Below are 23798 nucleotides of genomic sequence, written 5' to 3'. Positions count from 1 at the left end.
TTAATCTCTCTCTGGTGTTGGGGCAGTGTGGTGAGTGTTTGGGTGTCTCCCACTGTAAGCAGTGTTCGGAGATTGACGATTCCCCTCCCTGACCGAAATCCTCTTTTCTTCCCCTTTTACTCTGTTTTTACCTTTTTTTAAGGCTTGGTTAGTCTTTCTATTCCCATACTTACTTTCTACATTCTAGCAGTTGTACCTTTTACGTCACAGGTGGTCTTGCCTATGCTGCTTCAGCATAGTGTTGGGTTCGTTCTCTTGCCGACTTCCCTCATTTTGTTTTTTACCAATGACATGACTGCACTTTTACGTTTTTACCTTTTTCCGTTTTATTGATCTGACTTTACTGAGATGCCCCATTGGCGGAATTGAGCCTATTTACTGATGACCTTGCTGTGTGGTCCCTTAAACCTGAAACAACCAACCAATGGTTAGGTCTGTCCTCTGTTTTCTTCGTTAAAGTGATTTATCCACTCAGGTTTACCGTCCTACAATTTTCCTTTGGAATTTGAATCGATCAGTTAGAATAGGCGTGCGTTATGGAGGTCCTGAATTTGCGTCCACTATGGGTAAGGTTCTTCACGCCTTTTCCCTCGAATTTGTTTGATCAGTGGTGTAGTTTTATTTCACCTTCACTTGTCTTCCCCTGGTGCTGTCCTGTTGTATCGTGATGTCGTTGGCGCGATATCGTTGGCGCTGCAGATGCCTTGCTCTACTAGTTTCCACCCACCCCCTACTGTTCTTTCCTCTTCCTGTTGACCTGACTTCCCATTTCTCTGTCGGCACGTTATCGCTTTCCATTTACTGGACTCTGTTGTTACTCCAACGATTTCTGCGATCCTAAATCATGAAAATGAGAAACTCAGTTCCACTCCCCCCTCCCCCCAAATGAATCAACCAACCATCCATCAGTCTTATCCCTCATACCTAGTACCAACCCCACATTTTCCCTTTCTTTTTCTCCTTCCACTACGAACGCATTCACATCCCCTGTTGACTATTAGATTCTCAACGTAAGGAATTATCTATGCACTATTCTCGTACACTTCCTGTCTCTTCATCTTTTGTTTGCATTGTTTCTTATCTCAACTATTGTTGTGGGTGTTGGTGTGTTGTAGATTCTGATAACACTATCACTGAAAGGTTCACAATAGCCTGCTCTCGGCCCTAATTTCATAAAGAATCCTCTGTCCCAGGCTCGAACCGCGACATTGCTTAAATGCTGAACAAATATCTGGCGGGAGTCGCCTCGTCGTACCAACAGACTTCTTAGAGGATGGAGAGATGGGCAGAGGTCACAGCACTCTGAAGCCCGTGGGGTAGGAGACTGCTGTAAAGGCGGAAGAAACAGCATTGATCAACGGCATAAGGATTTGGAAGACACCTGAAACCACTGAATTAAAGACACGACATGTACCCACAGGACATGTGCCCTATAATGGAAGGAGTGCCATTGGCTAAGGAATTCGGATTAATCACCCATTCACATCTCCAGGAGCGGTGTGCCTACAGGTAGGTGACCATGAGTAAAGGACTGAATAATCAACAAAAGGATGAGGCATAAGTTCTAAGAGTCGAGACGTAGAATGTCGGAAGTTCGAAAGTTGTAGGGAAGCGAGAATATCTGAAATAGCGAATGCTAAGGCTGAACATAGATACAGTGGGGGTCAGCAAAATGAAATAGAAAGAAAAGAATTTCTGGTCAGATGAGTATACGGTAATATCGACAGTAGCAGAAAACGGTATAATGGAGTAATATTGGTTTCGAATAGGAAGATTGGACAGTGAGCTACTGTGAATAGTTCAGTGACAGGGTTATCGGAAACGACAACAAGCAAACATCAAAACAATAGTTAAGGTTTACGTGCCAACGTCGCAAGCAGAAGGTGGAGAGAGAGAGTATGAGGATATTAAAAGGGTAACTCAGTACGAAAGGGTGATGAAATTCTAAGTCATGGCGGATTGGGTTGTGGTTGTAATAGAAGAAAGGGATACAGGAGAATACGAGGAGGTTAGTAGTAGGAATGAGAGAGAGGTCTGAGAGGCACAATAAGTTTCAGCTAGTCATAGCGAATACTGTCGCAAGATGAGGGAGGTATCTTGCCAAATGCTACGAGATGTACGAAATCAGGCGGTGGCCGAAATCAGACAGTGGGTTGTATCGCCTACCCAGGGCAGAGACTCACAATTTGATTGTGATACAGTAGGATGAATTTTAAGAGCCTAGTCAGAAAATCAATGCGCAGAGAAGTGTGATACGGAAGTACTAAGGAACGAAGAGATAACGTTATGAGGCTATAGGAAGTTAGGTTGAAGAGGATTAGACATACGAAAAGAGGGCAAACACAACTGTAAAGCAAAACACGGGTAAAAAGGTAAATACGAAGAAACCATGGCTAACGTAAGAAATGGTTCAGTTCATCGATGAAAGGACAATACAAATGTTAAGGGAAATTCAGAAACACAGGAAAAAAGTATCTTAGGAATAAACAGGAAGTGCAGAGAAAAGGCGAAATGTCTGGCGCTAGGAACTTGCTTATTCTGTATAAGAAATATTAGTGAATAATAAGTGATGTCACTGTTGGTGGGTAATAAGTACTGGCAAAATGCAACCTAACACCAGATTGTGTACTTATGGCTATCCTGTATCGCCGTTTTTCAGTAAGACTTGACAGAGAAATCATTAAGTGATCACCGATACGTCGGTTCTCGATAGTGTTCAGGAGACGTTCAGATTGATTCCGCGAATAATTTTTTTGACCCGGATTGCCTTTACGCAATCTGAATCTTCGATGAAATTACCTAAGGAACCTATTTGAATATAAAAATGGAAATAAAAGCAAATACAATAGACACCGCGATAAAGAGCGAACCTGTAACAAAGCTGATACACAATTTGAACATAATTTTTGGTTCGTGAAAGAAAACGAAGAAAATTACTGCATCGTAAAATATTTATATATTCTGAACAAATCGGCCTTAAACTTCTAGACCTTGACAAATACCCAATAAATATGACTTAAATCTGACATTTTTGTGCATGGCGCAGTCCAATAATCGCAGCTTTCAGTCCGTTGCCTCTCAAAATTAAATGTCATTGCGTCTGTGTAAGTACATTGTATCCTCACCGGAGTTACCGAAATGTTTGTTCGTCGTTTCACATAGTTTTTACACAAAATAAAAATACAACTTGTAGCAATGCTACGTAATACGTCCAAACATGTCTGAGACCAAAAGCACAAAGGATAATGAAATCTCGTGAATATTTCTTAACAAAAGATAAATTGTTCTTCCTTCTGTTCGCAGCTTCTTACTATCAAGTGCTGCGGCAATGATTTTAAATATCTGCGCCCAGCAGGTCAAAGTGTTTATTTAGATTATTTAAAAGCTGGACACGCGTTTGGTATAGGCACACATTAAAAATATGTTTCGTCTCTTTATTATCGCGCTGTAATGCTTAGCATCTTCACGAAATACAGCTCGTTGGCTCCCCCCACAACTCTTTAGTGGATACGTGTGTAGCGAGCAAGGGACCCCGAGCTAATGTGGCCTTCCTTCCTTTCCGGGCTGCATACCTTCCCTTTCCCCATCCCCCATCTTTGCCCCTCCACCCCTCACCACTGGCTCTTTCTTTTCCTTTCTCCCCATCTGGGAGTACGGTTTGTGCCTATGTCCGGAGACGGTCGCTCGTAAATAGAACGCATTCTTCGCCTTCTTTGCTTGTATGTCTTCTTCCTTCCTTTGTCCTTCTCTTTTCCTTACCTCTTCTCCTTACTCTTTTCTCCGCTGCAGCGTTCGAGACCTCTCTTCTCTTCTTTCCCTTCCCTTCCCTTCCCTTCCCTTCCCTTCCCTTCCCTTCCCTTCCCTTCCCTTCCCTTCCCTTCCCTTCCCTTCCCTTCCCTTCCCTTCCCTTCCCTTCCCTTCCCTTCCCTTTCCTTCCCTTTCCTTCCCTTTCCTTCCCTTTCCTTCCCTTTCCTTCCCTTTCCTTCCCTTTCCTTCCCTTTCCTTCCCTTTCCTTCCCTTTCCTTCCCTTTCCTTCCCTTTCCTTCCCTTTCCTTCCCTTTCCTTCCCTTTCCTTCCCTTTCCTTCCCTTTCCTTCCCTTTCCTTCCCTTTCCTTCCCTTTCCTTCCCTTTCCTTCCCTTTCCTTCCCTTTCCTTCCCTTTCCTTCCCTTTCCTTCCCTTTCCTTCCCTTTCCTTCCCTTTCCTTCCCTTTCCTTCCCTTTCCTTCCCTTTCCTTCCCTTTCCTTCCCTTTCCTTCCCTTTCCTTCCCTTTCCTTCCCTTTCCTTCCCTTTCCTTCCCTTTCCTTCCCTTTCCTTCCCTTTCCTTCCCTTTCCTTCCCTTTCCTTCCCTTTCCTTCCCTTTCCTTCCCTTTCCTTCCCTTTCCTTCCCTTTCCTTCCCTTTCCTTCCCTTTCCTTCCCTTTCCTTCCCTTTCCTTCCCTTTCCTTCCCTTTCCTTCCCTTTCCTTCCCTTTCCTTCCCTTTCCTTCCCTTTCCTTCCCTTTCCTTCCCTTTCCTTCCCTTTCCTTCCCTTTCCTTCCCTTTCCTTCCCTTTCCTTCCCTTTCCTTCCCTTTCCTTCCCTTTCCTTCCCTTTCCTTCCCTTTCCTTCCCTTTCCTTCCCTTTCCTTCCCTTTCCTTCCCTTTCCTTCCCTTTCCTTCCCTTTCCTTCCCTTTCCTTCCCTTTCCTTCCCTTTCCTTCCCTTTCCTTCCCTTTCCTTCCCTTTCCTTCCCTTTCCTTCCCTTTCCTTCCCTTTCCTTCCCTTTCCTTCCCTTTCCTTCCCTTTCCTTCCCTTTCCTTCCCTTTCCTTCCCTTTCCTTCCCTTTCCTTCCCTTTCCTTCCCTTTCCTTCCCTTTCCTTCCCTTTCCTTCCCTTTCCTTCCCTTTCCTTCCCTTTCCTTCCCTTTCCTTCCCTTTCCTTCCCTTTCCTTCCCTTTCCTTCCCTTTCCTTCCCTTTCCTTCCCTTTCCTTCCCTTTCCTTCCCTTTCCTTCCCTTTCCTTCCCTTTCCTTCCCTTTCCTTCCCTTTCCTTCCCTTTCCTTCCCTTTCCTTCCCTTTCCTTCCCTTTCCTTCCCTTTCCTTCCCTTTCCTTCCCTTTCCTTCCCTTTCCTTCCCTTTCCTTCCCTTTCCTTCCCTTTCCTTCCCTTTCCTTCCCTTTCCTTCCCTTTCCTTCCCTTTCCTTCCCTTTCCTTCCCTTTCCTTCCCTTTCCTTCCCTTTCCTTCCCTTTCCTTCCCTTTCCTTCCCTTTCCTTCCCTTTCCTTCCCTTTCCTTCCCTTTCCTTCCCTTTCCTTCCCTTTCCTTCCCTTTCCTTCCCTTTCCTTCCCTTTCCTTCCCTTTCCTTCCCTTTCCTTCCCTTTCCTTCCCTTTCCTTCCCTTTCCTTCCCTTTCCTTCCCTTCCCTTTCCTTCCCTTTCCTTCCCTTCCCTTTCCTTTTCCCCCTCCCTGTGTGTGTCTGAAGGCCGACCCACGCACTTCCATGCGTAGCCGGTGACGGGGTAACGCGTAATTCCCCACCCCGGGTAGACAGGTAGGACACGTACGTACCCCCAGGTAACGGCCAGGCCCAGGGAGGGGTGATTACCTGAGCTGATACCTTCCGAAAGTGCCGATTGGTCCCTCCGTCCGTTTGTCGGGAGGTGTGACCTGAGGTGTGAACAATCACCTAAGGCGGGAGTGCCCTCAGTGAGGGCCCCCACAAGGGAGGAGCGCGCCATCGGAGACGCTGGTAATCATGGGGATTCTTCCGCAATGGTTTCCTCACCTTCCACTATGTCTGCTCACAAACGAAAGTTCACGAGTCTCAGCCACAGACAGTTCTTCCATCGTTGCCACAGTTCCTTGTTGTTTCTCAGTCTGATGAAGGTCACGACTTCTCCACGGTCAACCCTTTAATTATTTAGAAAGGTGTCGACGCAATTGCAGGTCCTGTAAAGTCTTGTTCCAGATTACGGAATGGCACCTTGTTGTTAGAAACAGTCAGTGCCCTCCAGGCACAAAAATTGCTGCGTACTTCTCTGCTCCACACCTTTCCTGTCTGGGTGGAACCGTACCGTACCTTAAATTCCTCGCGTGGAGTCGTTTATACACGCTCCCTCGATGGATTGTCTGACGAAGAAATTCAGCACTACCTGTCTGACCAGGGCGTAACGGCTGTTCATAGTTATTAAAAGGGTTGACACGAACATCATTCCAACCCGCACTGTCTTCTTGACATTTGACAAAGTTCAACTCCCATCCAGAATCAAAGCAGGCTATGAGATAATTTCCATTCGCCCTTACGTCCCAAACCCTACGCATTGTTATCGGTGTCAGCGGTTCAATCACATCAGCCAGTCCTGTTCCAATCCGGCCAAATGTGTTACGTGTGGCAAGGATGCCCATGAGGGTGCTTGTCCACCTCCATCCCCTCGCTGCATCAACTGCATGGGTGCCCACACTGCTTCCTCTCGAGATTGCCCCCTTCTTAAGGATGTAAAGCTCATCCAGGAATTCGGAGTGAAGGAAAAGGAGTCGACCTTTGCTGCTCGAAAATTATTCGCCAGTTGACAACCCACCGTTCCTCAGACAGCAAAATACAGCACTGTCCTTGCTTCTCCTCGGCCAACGAAGGAGGCGGCCACGTGTACTTGCGACCTCACCTTTAGTGCCACGATCGTCAGATCGGCCAGCGCAAAGATCGCCCGTTCAACCTCACCACTTCCGCCTGCTCACTCTATGGCTCACCCTTCATCGGGTGCTGCTGAATCTCGAGCCCAAAAGTCAGACACCAAGACTTCGAAAAAAGAGCATACTCGTGATGATTTTTTACGTACCCCAACTTCACAACCATTGGTTCCTCCTTCATCTAAACATCATATTTCCGAGAAGGCCACAAAGAAACCAAGTTCATCTCCTTCTCCGCCAAGGCGTGTCCCATCTACAGCACCACCTGGCGGAAATCGCCCTCGGCCGTTTTCTGTGTCACCAAGGCGCAATGCTGGCGGCCGATCAACCGGCAGATCGCTGGTGGCAGGAGCTGCTCCTGAACAACCTATGGATCAGGATCTTCTGCCTTCGGCTGAATGCCAGTCCATTCTGTCGGTCGCAAGCTCTGAGCAGTCGTTGAGGTGACAGCACCCTTGGTCGCATTCCTCCATTTTCTGTTCACCCTATGTCTATTGTCCACTGGAATATCTGCGGCATTCGAGCCAATCGGGATGAATTGTCTATCCTCTTACGATCCCACTCTCCGGTCATCTTTTGTCTTCAGGAAACAAAGCTGCATCCCCATGACCGCTTTGTTTTCCCTCATTATCAGTCCATCCGATATGAACTCCCCTCTGTTGAAGGCACTCCAGCACATGGATTCATGATTCTTCTCCATGATACTTTCCATTATCACCCAATCGCCTTAAACACTTCCTTCAAAGCTGTCGCCGTGCGTCTTTCCCTTTCTGGATACACGTTCTCTCTTTGCACTGTAAACATTCCATCGTCCACACCCATGGCACGAGCTGATCTCCTTCATCTTCTTGGTCAGCTTCCACCCCCCCCCCCCATTTGCTGGTTGGGGACTTCAATGTCCACCACCCGCTTTGGGGATCTCCACATCCTTATCCATGTGGCTCACTATTGCTAGACGTCTTCCACCAAGCGGATCTAGTTTGCCTCAACACTGGGGTCCCTACATTTTTGTCTGCTTCCACGACAAATTTATCTCATTTGGACCTTGCGGTCGGTACTGTTCCGCTAGCTCGCCGCTTCGAATGGTTCGCCCTTGATGATACACACTCGAGTGACCACTTTCCATGTGTCCTTCGACTGCAACCTCAACTGCCATATATGCGCCCGCGACGCTGGAAGTTTGCCCAAGCCGATTGGACAATTTTTTCGTCTCTAGCGACAATCGATGACCGTCACTTTCCTAGCGTCGACGATGAGGTCACTGATATTATAGACCTTATTCTTACAGCTGCGGAACGTTCAATACCACGCACCTCCGAATTGCCTCGGCGCTCCCCAGTTCCTTCGTGGAACGAGGCATGCCGTGACGCAATACGTGAGCGGCGACGTGCTCTTCGCGTTTTCCGCCACCATCCTACTTTGGCCAACTGTATCTGCTATAAGCAGTTCCGTGCGCGATGCCGTCGTGTCATCCGCGATAGCAAGACGGCATGTTGGAAATTCTTTATTAGCTCATTTAACACCTTCACTCCCTCGGAAGTTTGGAGTCGGCTTCGACGGTTCAGGCGCGCCTAGTTTCTCCCCGGTCTCTGGTCTCACTGTTGCGCATGATACATTAGTGGACCCCGTCGCAATTACTAACTCATTGGTCAGTACTTTGCTGAGATTTCGAGCTCTTCAAATTACCCGCCAGTGTTTCTCCCGAAGAAACGTGCAGCGTAAGTGCAACATCTTGCTTTCTCCTCTCAAAATCGCGAAAGCTATTATACTGTTTTCTCCATGTGGGAACTCAAACATGCACTCTCTTCTTCTCGCTCCTCCGCCTCAGGACCGGATGGTATCCACGTCCAAATGTTGCTGCATATATCAACCCATAGTCTGCGTTACCTCCTTCGCCTTTATAATCGAATTTGGACCGACAGTACTTTTCCCCGACGATGGCGGGATGCTGTCGTCGTTCCTATTCCGAAACCTGGAAAGGACAAACATCTCCCCTTTAGCTATCGCCCCATTTCTCTCACTAGTAGTGTCGGTAAGGTTTTGGACCGTATGGTAAATTACCGTTTAGCTTGGTGGCTGGAATCCCGCAGTCTTTTAACACCTGCCCAATGCTGATTCCGAAAGCATCGTTCTGCCGTTGACCATCTTGTTGCTCTCTCCACTTACATCATGAACAATTTTCTCCGGAAACGCCAAACAGTAGCAATATTTTTTGATCTGGAAAGTGCATACGATACCTGATGGAGGACAGGCATCCTCCGCACACTATTCTCTTGGGGCTTTCGAGGTTGGCTGCCCCTTTTTCTTCGCGAATTTATGGCAGAGCGCATATTTAGGGTGCGGGTGTACACTACTCTCTCCCGTACTTTCTCCCAAGAAAACGGGGTACCCTAGAGCTCCGTGCTGAGTGTTGTACTGTTTGCCATTGCCATAAATCCAATTATGGATTGTCTCCTTCCTGATGTCTCGGGCTCCCTCTTTGTGGACGATTTTGCGATCTACTACAGCTCTCAACGGACCAGCCTTCTTGAACGACGTCTTCAAGGATGTCTCGATCGCCTCCACTCTTCGAGCATCGACACCGGCTTCCGTTTTTCTCCCAGTAAGACCGTTTGTGTCAATTTTTGGCGACGTAAAGAGTTCCTTCCGCCCTCCTTACATCTAGGTCCTGTCAACCTTCCGTTTTCAGACGTCGCTAAATTCTTGTGTCTTATGTTTGACAGAAAACTGTGCTGGTCCTCCCACGTTTCCTATCTTTCGGCTCGCTGTCTGCGATCTCTCAACACCCTCCGTGTCCTGAATGGTACCTCCTGGGGAGCGGACCGAGTGGTCCTTCTCCGCCTCTATCGCGCCTTAGTGCGCTCGAAATTGGACTACGGAAGCATAGTCTACTCCTCTGCTCGGCCGTCTATTCTTCGGCGTCTCGACTCTATCCACCACTGTGGATTACGTTTAGTGTCTGGAGTTTTTACACCAGCGCTGTGGAAAGCCTTTATGCTGAGACTGCTGAACCTCCGCTGTCCAATCGGCGAGCAGTCCTTCTGAGTCGTTATGCTAGCCATCTGTCTTCCATGAATGCTAATCCAGCCCACGACCTTTTTTTTCGATGCCTCCTTTGATGTAGGGTACGCAGGCCACCCCTCCTCCCTACTACCACCGGGAGTCCGCTTCCGTCAACTGCTCCGTTCTCTTTCCTTCCGCTTTCCTAAAACCTTCTTGACAACTTGGGGTACGGCACCGCATTGGCTCCATCCCTGGATCTGCCTGCTCCGTGACCTTTGTCGATTTCCCAAGGATGGTACCCCTTCACTTGTTCATCGTCGGGCATTTTCTGCTCCATGTGCACAAATGAAGCCACATTTATTTACACCGAGGGCTCGAAAACATCGTTAGGTGTAGGGAGTGCCTATACTGTTGGCGGCACCCCAAATCACTTTCGGCTTCCCGACTAGTGTTCGGTTTATACTGGGGAGCTTTATGCTGTTCTCCAGGCTGTCCACTACATCCGCCGCCATCAGCGGATACAGTACGTTATCTGCTCAATTCTCTCAGCTCTCTCCTCACTCTCCAAGCTCTTTACCCTGTGCACCCCCTGGTCCACCGGATTCAGGACTGTCTGCGCTTGATCCACCTGTGGGGCGTCACAGTGACATTCCTCTGGCTCCGGGGACACGTTGGTATCTGTGGAAAGGAGGCGGCCGATATAGCAGCCAAGGCTGCAGTCTCTCTTCTTCGGCCAGCTATTCAATCGCTTCCCTTCGCCGATCTACGGAGCGTTTTATGTCGTCGTGTTGTTCTTTTATGGCACGCACATTGGTCGACACTTCCCCATAATAAATTGCGGGACGTGAAAACTCTTCCTTGTGCTCGGACCTCTTCCTCCCGAACGCGTCGTCGGGAGGAGGTAATTTTAACTAGACTCCGGATAGGGCACTGTCGTTTTAGCCATCGACATCTTTTAAGCGGCGATCCTCCCCCACTCTGTCCCCACTGCTCTCAGCTGTGGACGGTAAGACACCTTATTATTGAGTGCCCCTATTTTAATCCGTTACGCTCCCGTCTACAGCTGTCGCCTGATATATCGTCGATTTTAGCAGATGACACGCGCTCAGCCGTTCGCGCTCTCGCGTTTATTAGTGCCAGTGAAATGACATCAGTCATTTTAAGCTTTTTTGGGACAATAAACCCCTTCTGTAGAGGATTTTTAAGCCTCTCTTCTGTTTTTAGTTTCTCCAATTTTGACTTTCGTTCCCATTGCTGCTGGTTTCCATTTTCGGTTTTTTACTGTTTCTTAAGTCCCGGACCGGGCGCTAATGACCATAGCAGTTTTGCGCCCTAAAACCAAAACAAAAAAAAAGCTCGTTGGCTGTCCTTTTCAGAAATATCTCATATGCAAAGCATCTGAAATCCAATAATATTACAAATGACTGCATGAAAATTGTGAAGAAATCGAAAAGGAAATCATGGTCGGATGGTCTGACCCTGCATATACAGAAGTTAAAACAACCTTCGTTCAAATCAAAAGCAGGGATTGTAACACTAACAGAGCAATGGGAATTTGACTATATATATATATACCGAGAGCAGCAGGGAATAGCTGCCAGGTGTGAGAGTCGTGGCACAATTGGCTCAACAGCGCATTCATTAAAGTTGATAAAAATAAGAAACTTACTGTTGTTGTTGTTATGGTCTTCAGTCCTGAGACTGGTTTGATGCAGCTCTCCATGCTACTCTATCCTGTGTAAGCTTCATCTCCCAGTACCTACTGCAACCTACATCCTTCTGAATCTGCTTAGTGTATTCATCTCTTGGTCTCCCCCTACGATTTTTACCCTCCACGCTGCCCTCCAATACTAAATTGGTGATCCCTTGATGCCTCAGAACATGTCCTACCAACCGATCCCTTCTTCTGGTCAAGTTGTGCCACAAACTTTTCTCCCCAATCCTATTCAATACTTCCTCATTAGTTATGTGATCTACCCATCTAATATTCAGCATTCTTCTGTAGCACCACATTTCGAAAGCTTCTATTCTCTTCTTGTCCAAACTATTTATTGTCCATGTTTCACTTCCATACGTAGCTACACTCCATACAAATACTTTCAGAAACGACTTCCTGACACTTACATCTATACTCGATGTTAACAAATTTCTCTTCTTCAAAAACGCTTTCCTTGCCATTGCCAGTCTACATTTTATATCCTCTCTACTTCGACAATCATCAGTTATTTTGCTCCCCAAATAGCAAAACTCCTTTACTACTTTAAGTGTCTCATTTCCTAATCTAATACCCTCAACATCACCCGACTTAATTCGACTACATTCCATTATCCTCGTTTTGCTTTTGTTGATGTTCATCTTATATCCTCCCTTCAAGACACCATCCATTCCGTTCAACTGCTTTTCCAAGTCCTTTACTGTCTCCGACAGAATTACAATGTCATCGGCGAACCTCAACGTTTTTATTTCTTCTCCATGGATTTTAATACCTACTCCGAATTTTTCTTTTGTTTCCTGTACTGCTTGCTCAATATACAGATTGAATAACATCGGGGAGAGGCTACAACCCTGTCTTATTCCCTTCCCAACAACTGCTTCCGTTTCATGTCCCTCGACTCTTGTAACTGCCATCTGGTTTCTGTACAAATTGTATATAGCCTTTCGCTCCCTGTATTTTACCCTTGCCACCTTTAGAATTTGAAAGAGAGTATTCCAGTCAACATTGTCAAAAGCTTTCTCTAAGTCTACAAATGCTAGAAACGTAGGTTTGCCTTTCCTTAATCTTTCTTCTAAGATAAGTCGTAAGGTCAGTATTGCCTCACGTGTTCCAGTATTTCTACGGAATCCAAACTGATCTTCCTCGAGGTCGGCTTCTACCAGTTTTTCCATTCGTCTGTAAAGAATTCGTGTTAGTATTTTGCAGCTGTGGCTTATTAAACTGATTATCCTGTAATTTTCACATCTGTCAACACCTGCTTTCTTTGGGATTGGAATTATTATATTCTTCTTGAAGTCTGAGGGTATTTCGCCTGTTTCATACATCTTCCTCAGGACTGGCTCTCCAAAGGCCGTCAGTAGTTCCAATGGAATGTTGTCTACTCCGGGGGCCTTGTTTCGACTCAGGTCTTTCAGTGCTCTGTCAAACTCTTCATGCAGTATTGTATCTCCCATTTCATCTTCATCTACATCCTCTTCCATTTCCATAATATTGTCCTCAAGTCCATCGCCCTTGTATAGACCCTCAATATACTCCTTCCACCTTTCTGCTTTCCCTTCTTTGCTTAGAACTGGATTTCCATCTGAGCTCTTGATGTTCATGCAAGTGGTTCTCTTTTCTCCAAAGGTCTCTTTAATTTTCCTGTAGGCAGTATCTATCTTACCCCTAGTGAGATAAGCCTCTACATCCTTACATTTGTCCTCTAGCCATCCCTGCTTAGCCATTTTGCACTTCCTGTCGATCTCATTTTTGAGACGTTTGTATTCCTTTTTGTCTGCTTCACTTACTGCATTTTTATATTTTCTCCTTTCATCAATTAAATTCAATATTTCTTCTGTTACCCAAGGATTTCTACTAGCCCTCGTCTTTTTACCTACTTGATCCTCTGCTGCCTTCACTACTTCATCCCTCAAAGCTACCCATTCTTCTTCTACTGTATTTCTTTCCCCCATTCCTGTCAATTGTTCCCTTATGCTCTCCCTGAAACTCTGTACAACCTCTGGTTCTTTCAGTTTATCCAGGTCCCATCTCCTTAATTTCCCACCTTTTTGCAGTTTCTTCAGTTTTAATCTACAGGTCATAACCAATAGATTGTGGTCAGAGTCCACATCTGCCCCTGGAAATGTCTTACAATTTAAAACCTGGTTCATAAATCTCTGTCTTACCATTATATAATCTATCTGATACCTTTTAGTATCTCCAGGGTTCTTCCATGTATACAACCTTCTATCATAATTCTTAAACCAAGTGTTAGCTATGATTAAGTTGTGCTCTGTGCAAAATTCTACCAGGCGGCTCCCTCTTTCATTTCTTAGCCCCAATCCATATTCACCTACTACGTTTCCTTCTCTCCCTTTTCCTACACTCGAATTCCAGTCACCCATGACTATTAAATTTTCGTCTCCCTTCACTATCTGAATAATTTCTTTTATTTCATCATACATTTCTTCAATTTCTTCGTCATCTGCAGTGCTAGTTGGCATATAAACGTGTACTACTGTAGTAGGTGTGGGCTTCGTATCTATCTTGGCCACAATAATGCGTTCACTATGCTGTTTGTAGTAGCTTACCCGCACTCCTATTTTCCTATTCATTATTAAACCTACTCCTGCATTACCCCTATTTGACTTTGTGTTTATAACCCTATAGTCACCTGACCAGAAGTCTTGTTCCTCCTGCCACCGAACTTCACTAATTCCCACTATATCTAACTTTAACCTATCCATTTCCCTTTTTAAATTTTCTAACCTACCTGCCCGATTAAGGGATCTGACATTCCACGCTCCGATCCGTAGAACGCCAGTTTTCTTTCTCCTGATTACGACATCCTCTTGAGTAGTCCCCGCCCGGAGATCCGAATGGGGGACTATTTTACCTCCGGAATATTTTACCCAAGAGGACGCCATCATTTAATCATACAGTAAAGCTGCATGCCCTCGGGAAAAATTACGGCCTTAGTTTCCCCTTGCTTTCAGCCGTTCGCAGTACCAGCACAGCAAGGCCGTTTTGGTTATTGTTACAAGGCCAGATCAGTCAATCATCCAAACTGTTGCCCTTGCAACTACTGAAAAGGCTGCTGCCCCTCTTCAGGAACCACACGTTTGTCTGGCCTCTCAACAGATACCCCTCCGTTGTGGTTGTACCTACGGTACGGCTATCTGTATCGCTGAGGCACGCAAGCCTCCCCACCAACGGCAAGGTCCATGGTTCATGGGGGAAGAAACTTACTAGCAGATCAAAACTGTGTGCCGGACCGAGACTCGAACTTCCCTTTCGCGGGCAAGTACTCTACCAACTGAGCTACCCAAGCACAACTCACGCCCCGTCCTCACAGCTTTACTTCTGCCAGTACCTCGTCTCCTACCTTCCAAGCTTTACAGAAGCTCTCCTGCCAACCTTGCAGAACTAGCACTCCTGAAAGTAAGGATATTACAGAGACAGGGCTTAGCCACAGCCTGGGGGATGTTTCCAGAATGAAATTTTCATCCTGCAGCGGAGTTTGCGCTAGTTTGAAACTTCCTGGCAGATTAAAATTGTGTGAAGTAAAGCTGTGAGGACTGGCCGTGAGTCGTGCTTGGGTAGCTCAGTTGGTAGAGCACTTGCCCGCGAAAGGCAAAGGTCCCGAGTTGGAGTCTCGGTCCGGCACACAGTTTTAATCTGCCAGGAAGTTTCATATCAGCGCTCACTCCGCTGCAGGGTGAAAATCTCATTTTTGGTAAGAATAAAATACAGAAAAATGCAAAACAAAATTGAAGGTGTTAGGCGACGATCAGGTTGACTTCAGGAAAGAGATGAGCTACAATGAAAGACTGGTAATACAGAACCTGTAAAAGAACAAAGACGGGACAAAAAGACTGTAAGACAAAGAACGAAGTGCAGGAATTAGTGTAAGAGAGTGATGCCTTCGTTTGCCCTGCTGTTCAGTCTGCACACAGAAGGAAAACAGGAGGAAATAAAAGAAAGGTTAAAGAGTGGGATTAAAAGATAGGTCTGAAGTTGAGGGAGAAATTTGAGATACATGTTTGGAAGAGACAGCATTTTACTGCAATGAGACATTCTTCGGAGAACCCAGTAGAAAGTAGCATCTGAGTGGTGGTGCTATAGAATAATATTCAAAGTTAAGTGGACTGCTGCGAAGGAATGAGGCTGTTCCTTGCAGACTCGGCAAGGAAAGCAAGATACGGAAAACACTGACAGTCAAAGGCAGGATGACTGGACGTCTGTTAAATCAGCGAATACCTTCCCTGCGTATAGGGGCTTCAGAGGTTAAAAACTGTACAGGAAGGGCGATTCTGATATACCCATCAGATAACTGAGGAAATAGGTGCTAGTCTGAGACGGAGGTTGGCACAGAACAGGAATTCGTCGTGGTCCCCATCAAGCCAGTCACAATACCAGTGATTCGAAAAACGAATGCGACTCCCATTATAGCTTTTCCTTCTGCTGTTGATACTACCCGATATTCGTCTGACAAATTCTACCTTCCTTGCATTTGAATTAAGTGATCCCCATGATACCTAGATTGAGCTTAAACATTTCTCTTTGACTCCTTTGACTGTCCAGTTTCCCTACTACTTTCAAACTTTAACATTCTAAAAGTCGGGGAGTGGAAAGTAAATTTTATTGGTTATTCGTTACCTCGCTCATGGTCACCTTCCCTTTGGTGGCAGCACCCTCCCAGAGATCCAAATGGGGGACTAGCCCATAATCTTTCTCCAATGGAGAGATCATGACGCTTTCTTCAGTTAGAGGCCACACGTCCTATGATTACACATTCTTTAATGCAGTGATTTGCATTGCTTTATACATTATCTTGCCGTTGATCATTGCTAATCCTTCGGTTTTTCAGGGGCTGTTGGCCCACTGCAGGGGCAAGAGTGCTCTCAACCTGTCCAATACATCGTCCATTGATGTGGGCGTTGGCAGACCGACGGTGATTGCTTACGCTGGAAGTCTTCGGCAGCTATAGCAGACGCTTATTGAGGAGTTACAGTGGCAGGGTTCGAATCTGGGTTCTAAGACGTTTTCTCTTACTAGTCAAGAAGCTACCGCTAGACAATGCCAAAACTAACCACAATATAGGTCCTATATAAATAGCAGTATACAGTGGCAGGTAAGTGGCGTTGTGTGTGTTGCTATAGGCGGAAACTTTTTCTGTTCATGTGACATACCGTGCAAAATGCCTAAGTAATGCCTTTTGTTTACTTTCATTGTTTTGTTTCTGTTTTTGCGGAGCGTTTCTGTTGGTTTTCTTGAAGTCTATGCCTGTCAGTGATGGTTAGATTTTCGTATGAATTGCTTCCTGTGCGCTGCAGACAGTGCAAGGATCCCTAACACTGGAACAGCATCGCCAGTAGAAGTCAAACTGATGCTGTTTCTTTCATAGGTACAACACTGCGTATTTGACGACTCGAAATACGTTCCACTAGTCAGCCTCTCCGCCTCCCCACGCACTCTCTCATACCAATAGTTACGTTAATTCCATACACCTTGCGTACATACGTTTACAGGTCTGTCATTAGGTATACGGTGCAAAAAAAAAGTGTGCATGGCTCATATTCAATTGCAGACCTCATTGTCAGCAAAGTGCTGCTTTGATAGATGATACAGTTGAACTGTATTGTGAACAGCAGCGCTCATGTTGTGATAAATTTAGTGTTTTGGTCGATAAGTACAGTGGACTACGGTCAAACAGTCACGCGTAACGAGGTTACTGTGCAGTATCTAACGACATATTAGATCAGTAACACAGCTTCCGGAAAACATCTAAGGACCAGAGTTTTCAGACAAAATGGTAAACGTGTTCTTCTCTGCAGAAACTTACCAAATTTGTAAATCATCCAGAATTCTGCACCAGATGCTTAAAAATATTTTGTTCGTAGTTAACACAGCAATGAATTCATTAAAACGTGGCGTTCTCCACTTCTGCCGTAATAATTAGTTCACAACTAGTTTGTCTTAAAGTCCATTTGCAAGTGGTTCTGTGTTCCTATAGAAAATGGAATATCACATCCAAGAATAGAAGCGTAATGGCGAGAATGTAAGCGCACTGAAAATACATTTACCTGAAACAGAAAATATTTACAAACTGAAAATTAAGCAAAAATCGGACTAAAATGAAATTACTGTCAAGTTTTCTTTTGCACGCCGTGATTCTTCAGTGGATCCACGAGCTAGGAAGACATGCCGTTCATAAACAGAATTCAGATATTAATTTATTGTAAATCTAAAATTAAATTAGAAATAAAATACTTTGTGGCTGTATTTGTAGCATCAGTTGCTAAAAGTAGACGTGAACGTAGAAATGTGTACAAATGAAAAAGATTCATAAATCTGTTGCTATTCAGTACAATGTCTCTTCAAATGATGTCTAGCCCTGGTCACTATGAAAGTCTGTAAAAGTTATTTCACTGGCAAACACATACAATGAGGTCTGTCCATCGGTGGTTGAACTCAAGTACTTTGTAGGAACTACCTTCATACATAGATCTCGCGCATCTTAAGGCGTGATAGGGACAGTGACGTCACTGCTCCTCACTTTCACTGCCCCAAAACTCCGTATTTTAACCTTGATTCAATGGGATTTTATCAGATGCTGCCGCTGCTGGCTGCACTAAAGCAGTTAAGATGCTCCTCAGTGTGCTATACTCGAAGATCACCTACCTACAGTAAGAAAACAAAGTTTTTAATAATAAACGAACTAAGGTGATTGTGGGATTTTAGAAGGCGTTTGCACACCAGTAAAATCGTCCATTTTAAGCGAGCAGTGGGTAAGAGACAAAACACTTAACGCTGTACCCATCAGAATTACACTGTCTGCCTGGGTAACGATTTGCTGCTTAAGTCTCCTGACACTGCCGCCCTTTCTTCCCCCCCCCCCCCCCCCTCCAAACCACCCACGGTCAGAAATACATCCTAGCAGGAGATTGCAGTGCATCAGTTACCCCTCTTATGGCCACAAGCTGATTCAAAAGACCACAGTCATATGTGGGGAGCGAGAATGAAAATAGTAGGGTCAATTAGTAGGGCAGGGATTTTAACGTATCAAGAGTGCAGGACCCCAAACGCATTTTAGAACCACCATGGTATGGCACTTCCTCTGAAATACGGCTATGTAGTCCTAGTAGCGCATCTGATAAAACAGCGTGTCCACGGCAATTCGTGCCAGTGACAGTCAATAATTTCATCGACGCCAGATTACAGACACAATGATACCCTACAAAGGTATTCTCTACGAAAACCTTATTTGGAAGCTTACTCGTCTGAGACTTGTATCAGGATACCTGTAACACCCTGTTTAATTAAACAGTGAACAGTGCATAAGCACAATACAATATTTTCCTGCGTCCAATATTTCGAGATTTTTCGAAAGGAAGTATTAGGCACAAAATACCCTATAAGTATTGGAAACCAGATAGGAGAAAAGAGTTCCATGCGGATCAGTTTGACGACCCAGTCCTAACTCCTGGTGTTCATGAATTTTCTTTCACTTTCCAATGAGAACCTCAAAGGTACATAATCAAAAGCGACCACCTGTTACAATTGGATTCTGTCAAAAGATGCCAATCCAGCTCCTCATCCAGATACAAAATCCAGCTCTTACCTACCAATATTTGACTTCGGTGTTACTGGTCCTTGTCGCCCGTAATTGAATAAAAGCCTCTTTTTTTATAGCATACTCAGCTGGAGTCGAGCGAGAAACCTTATTGTGAGAAACTTTGGCTCCGTATTTGCTACGCCGCACCTTCATTCCCTGTGCTTGTACTACATACTTATACCGATACTGTTTGCAATGTTATTAATAATTTCTTGTGACAGCGTCGCAGCTCTTGATGTTTGTTTTACTCCAGAAACTTCTCCATTTGTTCAGATGACGACTTCATAGGGACTACATGGCTGTCACGAAAACCCGCACGTCAAAGCCACCTCACTATTTTAAAACTTTGCCATTGATAATTTCAAATGTTTGGAAAAAATTCGGAAAAAATTAGATCTCTACTTCTACTTCAGAATATTATGCCGTACTTTCCTAAAGATAACTTTTATCTGCTGCCACGAAAACAAACGTTAAAACTTTCAAGAAAAATTTACTTCAACCTGTTGATAAAACAGAGCTCCAGACACATGTTTAAATAAAAGATTGTGGAAGTTCATAGACGTATGTGATCCATATTCTATTGTGAAAACATAAAACTATTGATACGGAAAAACATATTGTAAGAGATGTAAAACTGTTCCGCCTTTGTAACAAAAACGGTCGTCGTTGATGGATTTGAGTTCTATTGCAACTGGGAGAACTTTCTAGTGAGAAAGTTGTTGAGAAAGCTATAAAATTAATTTTGGTAACGTTGTTGAATCGGGTCACCTGTCTGCAGATTTTACTTGTGGGACAACTCGGTGAATTGCAGCGTTATAGTAGTTGTAGGCTGCTCCCAGGATTTGTTACTGCAGTTCTCCTTAATATGGCCGAGAATATTCCCTACCTCCGGAATTTTTTAGTTATCTTTTCCACTGCGGGTGCGGGTGCATTGCCGATGTATACTATAGGAATACGCTATAACTAAGTCCTTTTAGACCACTAATTCGTTTGAACGGGAACAAAATGTATTTGCAGAGGGTTTTCTTGAAACCCAAGTTTTATCTATGTATGACGCTAGACTGTTGTCCTCGGCAAGTAACAAGGGCGTGGTACACAGCTTTATTCTTACAGAAGTGTGTCTGCATTCCATTAAAAAGTTTTGCCTATCGTTACACTTTCTGAACAAAAACAAAGTGAACGGAGAACACTAAGTACGGACGTCTGAGTCGAAGTAATTACTGATAATTAAATGAAACCTTCAGCTGCGGCAGGTGTTGATGTCCGTCGACAGCTGAAAATGTGTGCCCCGACCGGGACTCTAACCCGGGATTCCCTGCTTCCATGGCAGACGCTCTATCCATCTGAGCCACCGAGGACACAGATGAAAAGCGCGACTGCAGGGACTTACCCATTACACGCTTCCCGCGTGACCCACATTCCCAACTGTCCACAATCTACATATGTAATGTTCCTAATAGATAGTGGACAGTTGGAAATATGGGTCTCGCGGGAAGCGAGCAAGGGATCCGTCCCTGCAGTCGCGCTATTCATCTGTCCTCGGTGGCTCAGCGTCCGCCATGCAAGCAGGAGATCCCGGGTTCGTGTCCCGGTCGGGGCACACATTTTCAGCTGTTCCCATCGAGGTATATCAACACCATCTGTCGGAAACTGAGGGTTTCAGTTATAATTTATTCTAGAGAAGTTGCGCGGTCATCAATAGTACCTGTTCTCTCGAGTAGTTACTATCTTCATACGAAGTAATTACTTCTCGCAGACATCGCCCTGTATTTATATATTCCTATCGGTCGTGGTATCGAAAGTAAACATCTGCGCAGATCTAGATTCTGCCGACGCCACTGCGTTGTTAATCTGTAAAAGAGTAGATTTAGAAATAAGGTTTTGTTGATATTTTATGAACTTAGACAAAACTATTGCTGATTTCTTCGCTCTTATGTAGGTAAGCAAAAAAGTTCAGTAATTACACACAATTTGACTACCTTCGAATGTGTGCTCTCTCTACACAAGCCCTTGCTTGCGCATTTGGTTCACTATGCCACGCACGCCAATACACTGTACCACAGAAGACTCAACCACACGTGAACATACGGTATCGGACGGAAACATGGAACATTCAGCTCGGGCCGACCTAATACATTTATCAGTGTTGTTACAAAGCTATGAGGCCAGCGCATAACAGCGCTTAGCGGGTGTGCAGTGCAGGCAGGGGGTGTGACCTTCAGGAACCTAATTTAGAGACGGCCACTATATTAGCCACTGTTCTGCCATTGGGAAAACACCATCACTACAAACGTGAGTATAGTTACAGTCCTCTACGTGTAGAACCAGTCTCCGCCATGTTTTATTTGTACCTACTTTCGGTTTGGCTTACAAAGAAAAAGTCCCTAAAAGCTCAGCAAAACCACACACAGTTGAGAACTCACTTCTGAACGTATAGTTTCGCTGCGTTCCACGTCGTGATTTACCCAGCACAAAAACATTAAAGTAAGAAACACATACACCCATGCACTTCGTGGCTGCCTTTCACTACTTCACCTACAAAATGACACTCGCAGGAAAACACTTTCAGACAAGAATCAAATATGGGAAAAAGTTCATGTAATGGAATCAGGTAATTAAAAAAATCCCAGTTCTGAGCCATTCGGCTATCACAGAAGTACCTGCCAGGTGCTGAAACATGTACCCACAACGTTGCAGGTGCTGGCGCCACGGTTCCCCGAGACAGTACAAGTAGTCGGTGCGGACCCAAACCTCGACATGGTGCACTACGCCCTGCTTCACCGCCTCAATCCCGGCATGTTCTACACGCAGGCGGACATCTCAGGGCCGCAAGTGAGAGAAACGACACTGTGGAGGCTGCAACCGTTCTGGCAGATATTCTCCTTCAACTACGTGAAATCGCTGTCCACAGACAGGTAAGCATTCAGCATGAGAACCACTTCTCCATAGTAAACAGACATTGCACAGATCACTGTCATATGTTGAGGTTTCGGTGTCAGTTTAAACTACACAATGTCGCCAGTCTCAGAAATTAAACTCTTATTGTAAACACGTAAATTTTCAATAAGGAAATCAATAAAAAAGTGGCCTTAAATGCAGGGTCGGTCGCAAAAAACAAAATCAGGTGCAGTAACTGCATGCTGGTACGGTGTTGGTAATAGTTTCTGTTCAGTGGACCACTTCCCCTGTAGGTGAAAATCGACAAGAATGGATGGTCCTCCGTGGCTTTATAGTAGGGGTTTGCCTGAAGTAATTTAGGGAAACCAAGAGAAATGTCATGTTGGAATAGGGATTCTTACTTAGAATATGAGGTTGGTCATCAGCTTCGTTTGATGTATACGCCACGAATTGCTCTCAAGACTATCACTTGGATCAAACCTTGTCAATAATTTGTTGTAGTCTAGTATCTTCCTAAAGTGACTAACGTCTGCAGGTCCCTTAAAGACCACCAGTCGTTACCGACGTGTTGAGATGTCAGTCCATCCTCTCTCTCCTCTTCCTGTCATATTTTGAAATATCTTTCCTCGCCGATTCGGCAGAGAACATATGTAGGGAAATTTGGCAAAACCGAATCTTATTAGCTTACATGTAGCTGCTAAAGCCTCTTACAAAGTTTCTCCGTGAAACAGTACTGAAATTATCCACATGCTACCTATTCTTCAGAAACTTCGTTTCCACCTCCTTACAATGTCGTCAAAATGTCCATCGCTCGGTATGAAATAAGCTTCCGTTATAAGCAGGAGGAAAGTTTGACAAAAGATGCAACATGCCACTGGTCACTGTCCACAGGGAGAAGAGGAAATAACTTTAATCGGCTTTCTTTCACGTCAGAATTAGTTAGTATATCTCAAATGTAATGATACTCCGGCTAGTTTTTCTGGCTTATTACAATTGCTAAGTTAAAATTGACGTATGTAATACTAGAAAAACTTAAACTATTGATTCGACTAGATTCCGGACCCATACCTTCCGGGCCTCACGGACCGACGCAAAGACTCAATTCAGAGTATATGAAAGGAAGCGACCTGCTGGTGACACTATTACAGCCAGCCGTGCGCTGTGCCTGCACTAATTCATGTTCGAATTCCGAACGGGCACAGAAAATCCTTTTACCTGTGCAGGCATAATCTGCAAACCACTCAACTCCATGCCAAAGCCTATTTCACAGGCTTCATGTCGTATGAGACTGGGTAAGAGCGTTAAATAGCTGTCCTTCGTGTCGGTTTCGGTGTGATACGTAGAGGACTGGAGTACTACTCGATTCTACACTTAAAAATGCTTCATGAAACTTCCAAAGTAGGCTTTCATATGATGGTTCGTGTCTCAAGGAGACATATCAGTAAGACTGCGGTAGACGTCACAAAGTAGTGACCATTCTTGTTGCCCTTCCCCTTGTACGTGTAGTATGTGCTCCGCCTGTTTGGTATGGAATCATTGACACCTGCATTCTGTAGTGAATTCCACGATTATTTTGTGTTTTACACTGATTTCCCCCTTCTTCTGGGGAAACAAATAACTACTGCTAGCTTTACCTTAAAATGAGTGTTACATTATTCTATTTTCCACCACCCACAGACGATAATATTCAGGTATTTGTAAGAGTTAAATTCCACGTTACTCACTGACGATTACCTAAGTTAGTCGTCAGTCTTCCTACTGGTTTGATGCGGCCCGCCACGAATTACATTCCTGTGCCAACCTCATCTGAGTAGCTCTTTCAACCCATATGGGGTCTTTCCCACTCTTCACTAATACGATGCCTACAGGATGCAGCGTTCTCGGAACGCTATACAAAAATTTCAAACAAACATTAGTAGTTTGCTTTCCG

The 23798-nt window shown here is 45.0% G+C and overlaps 1 protein-coding gene across 1 annotated transcript in view; it reads left to right on the top strand.

The window, feature by feature from the left end:
• Positions 1–23798, top strand: part of LOC126146027 (juvenile hormone acid O-methyltransferase-like) — a 93716-nt gene that overhangs the window by 19674 nt on the left and 50244 nt on the right. Inside the window, exon 2 of the mRNA XM_049915595.1 lies at positions 21668–21885. Within this exon, the coding sequence (XP_049771552.1) occupies positions 21668–21885 (218 nt within the window). The remainder of the gene's footprint in view (positions 1–21667; positions 21886–23798) is intronic.

The sequence above is a fragment of the Schistocerca cancellata genome, chromosome 2 (assembly GCF_023864275.1).
Source record: "Schistocerca cancellata isolate TAMUIC-IGC-003103 chromosome 2, iqSchCanc2.1, whole genome shotgun sequence".
NCBI lineage: Eukaryota > Metazoa > Arthropoda > Insecta > Orthoptera > Acrididae > Schistocerca > Schistocerca cancellata.
This window is presented reverse-complemented; position numbering and strand designations above follow the sequence as displayed.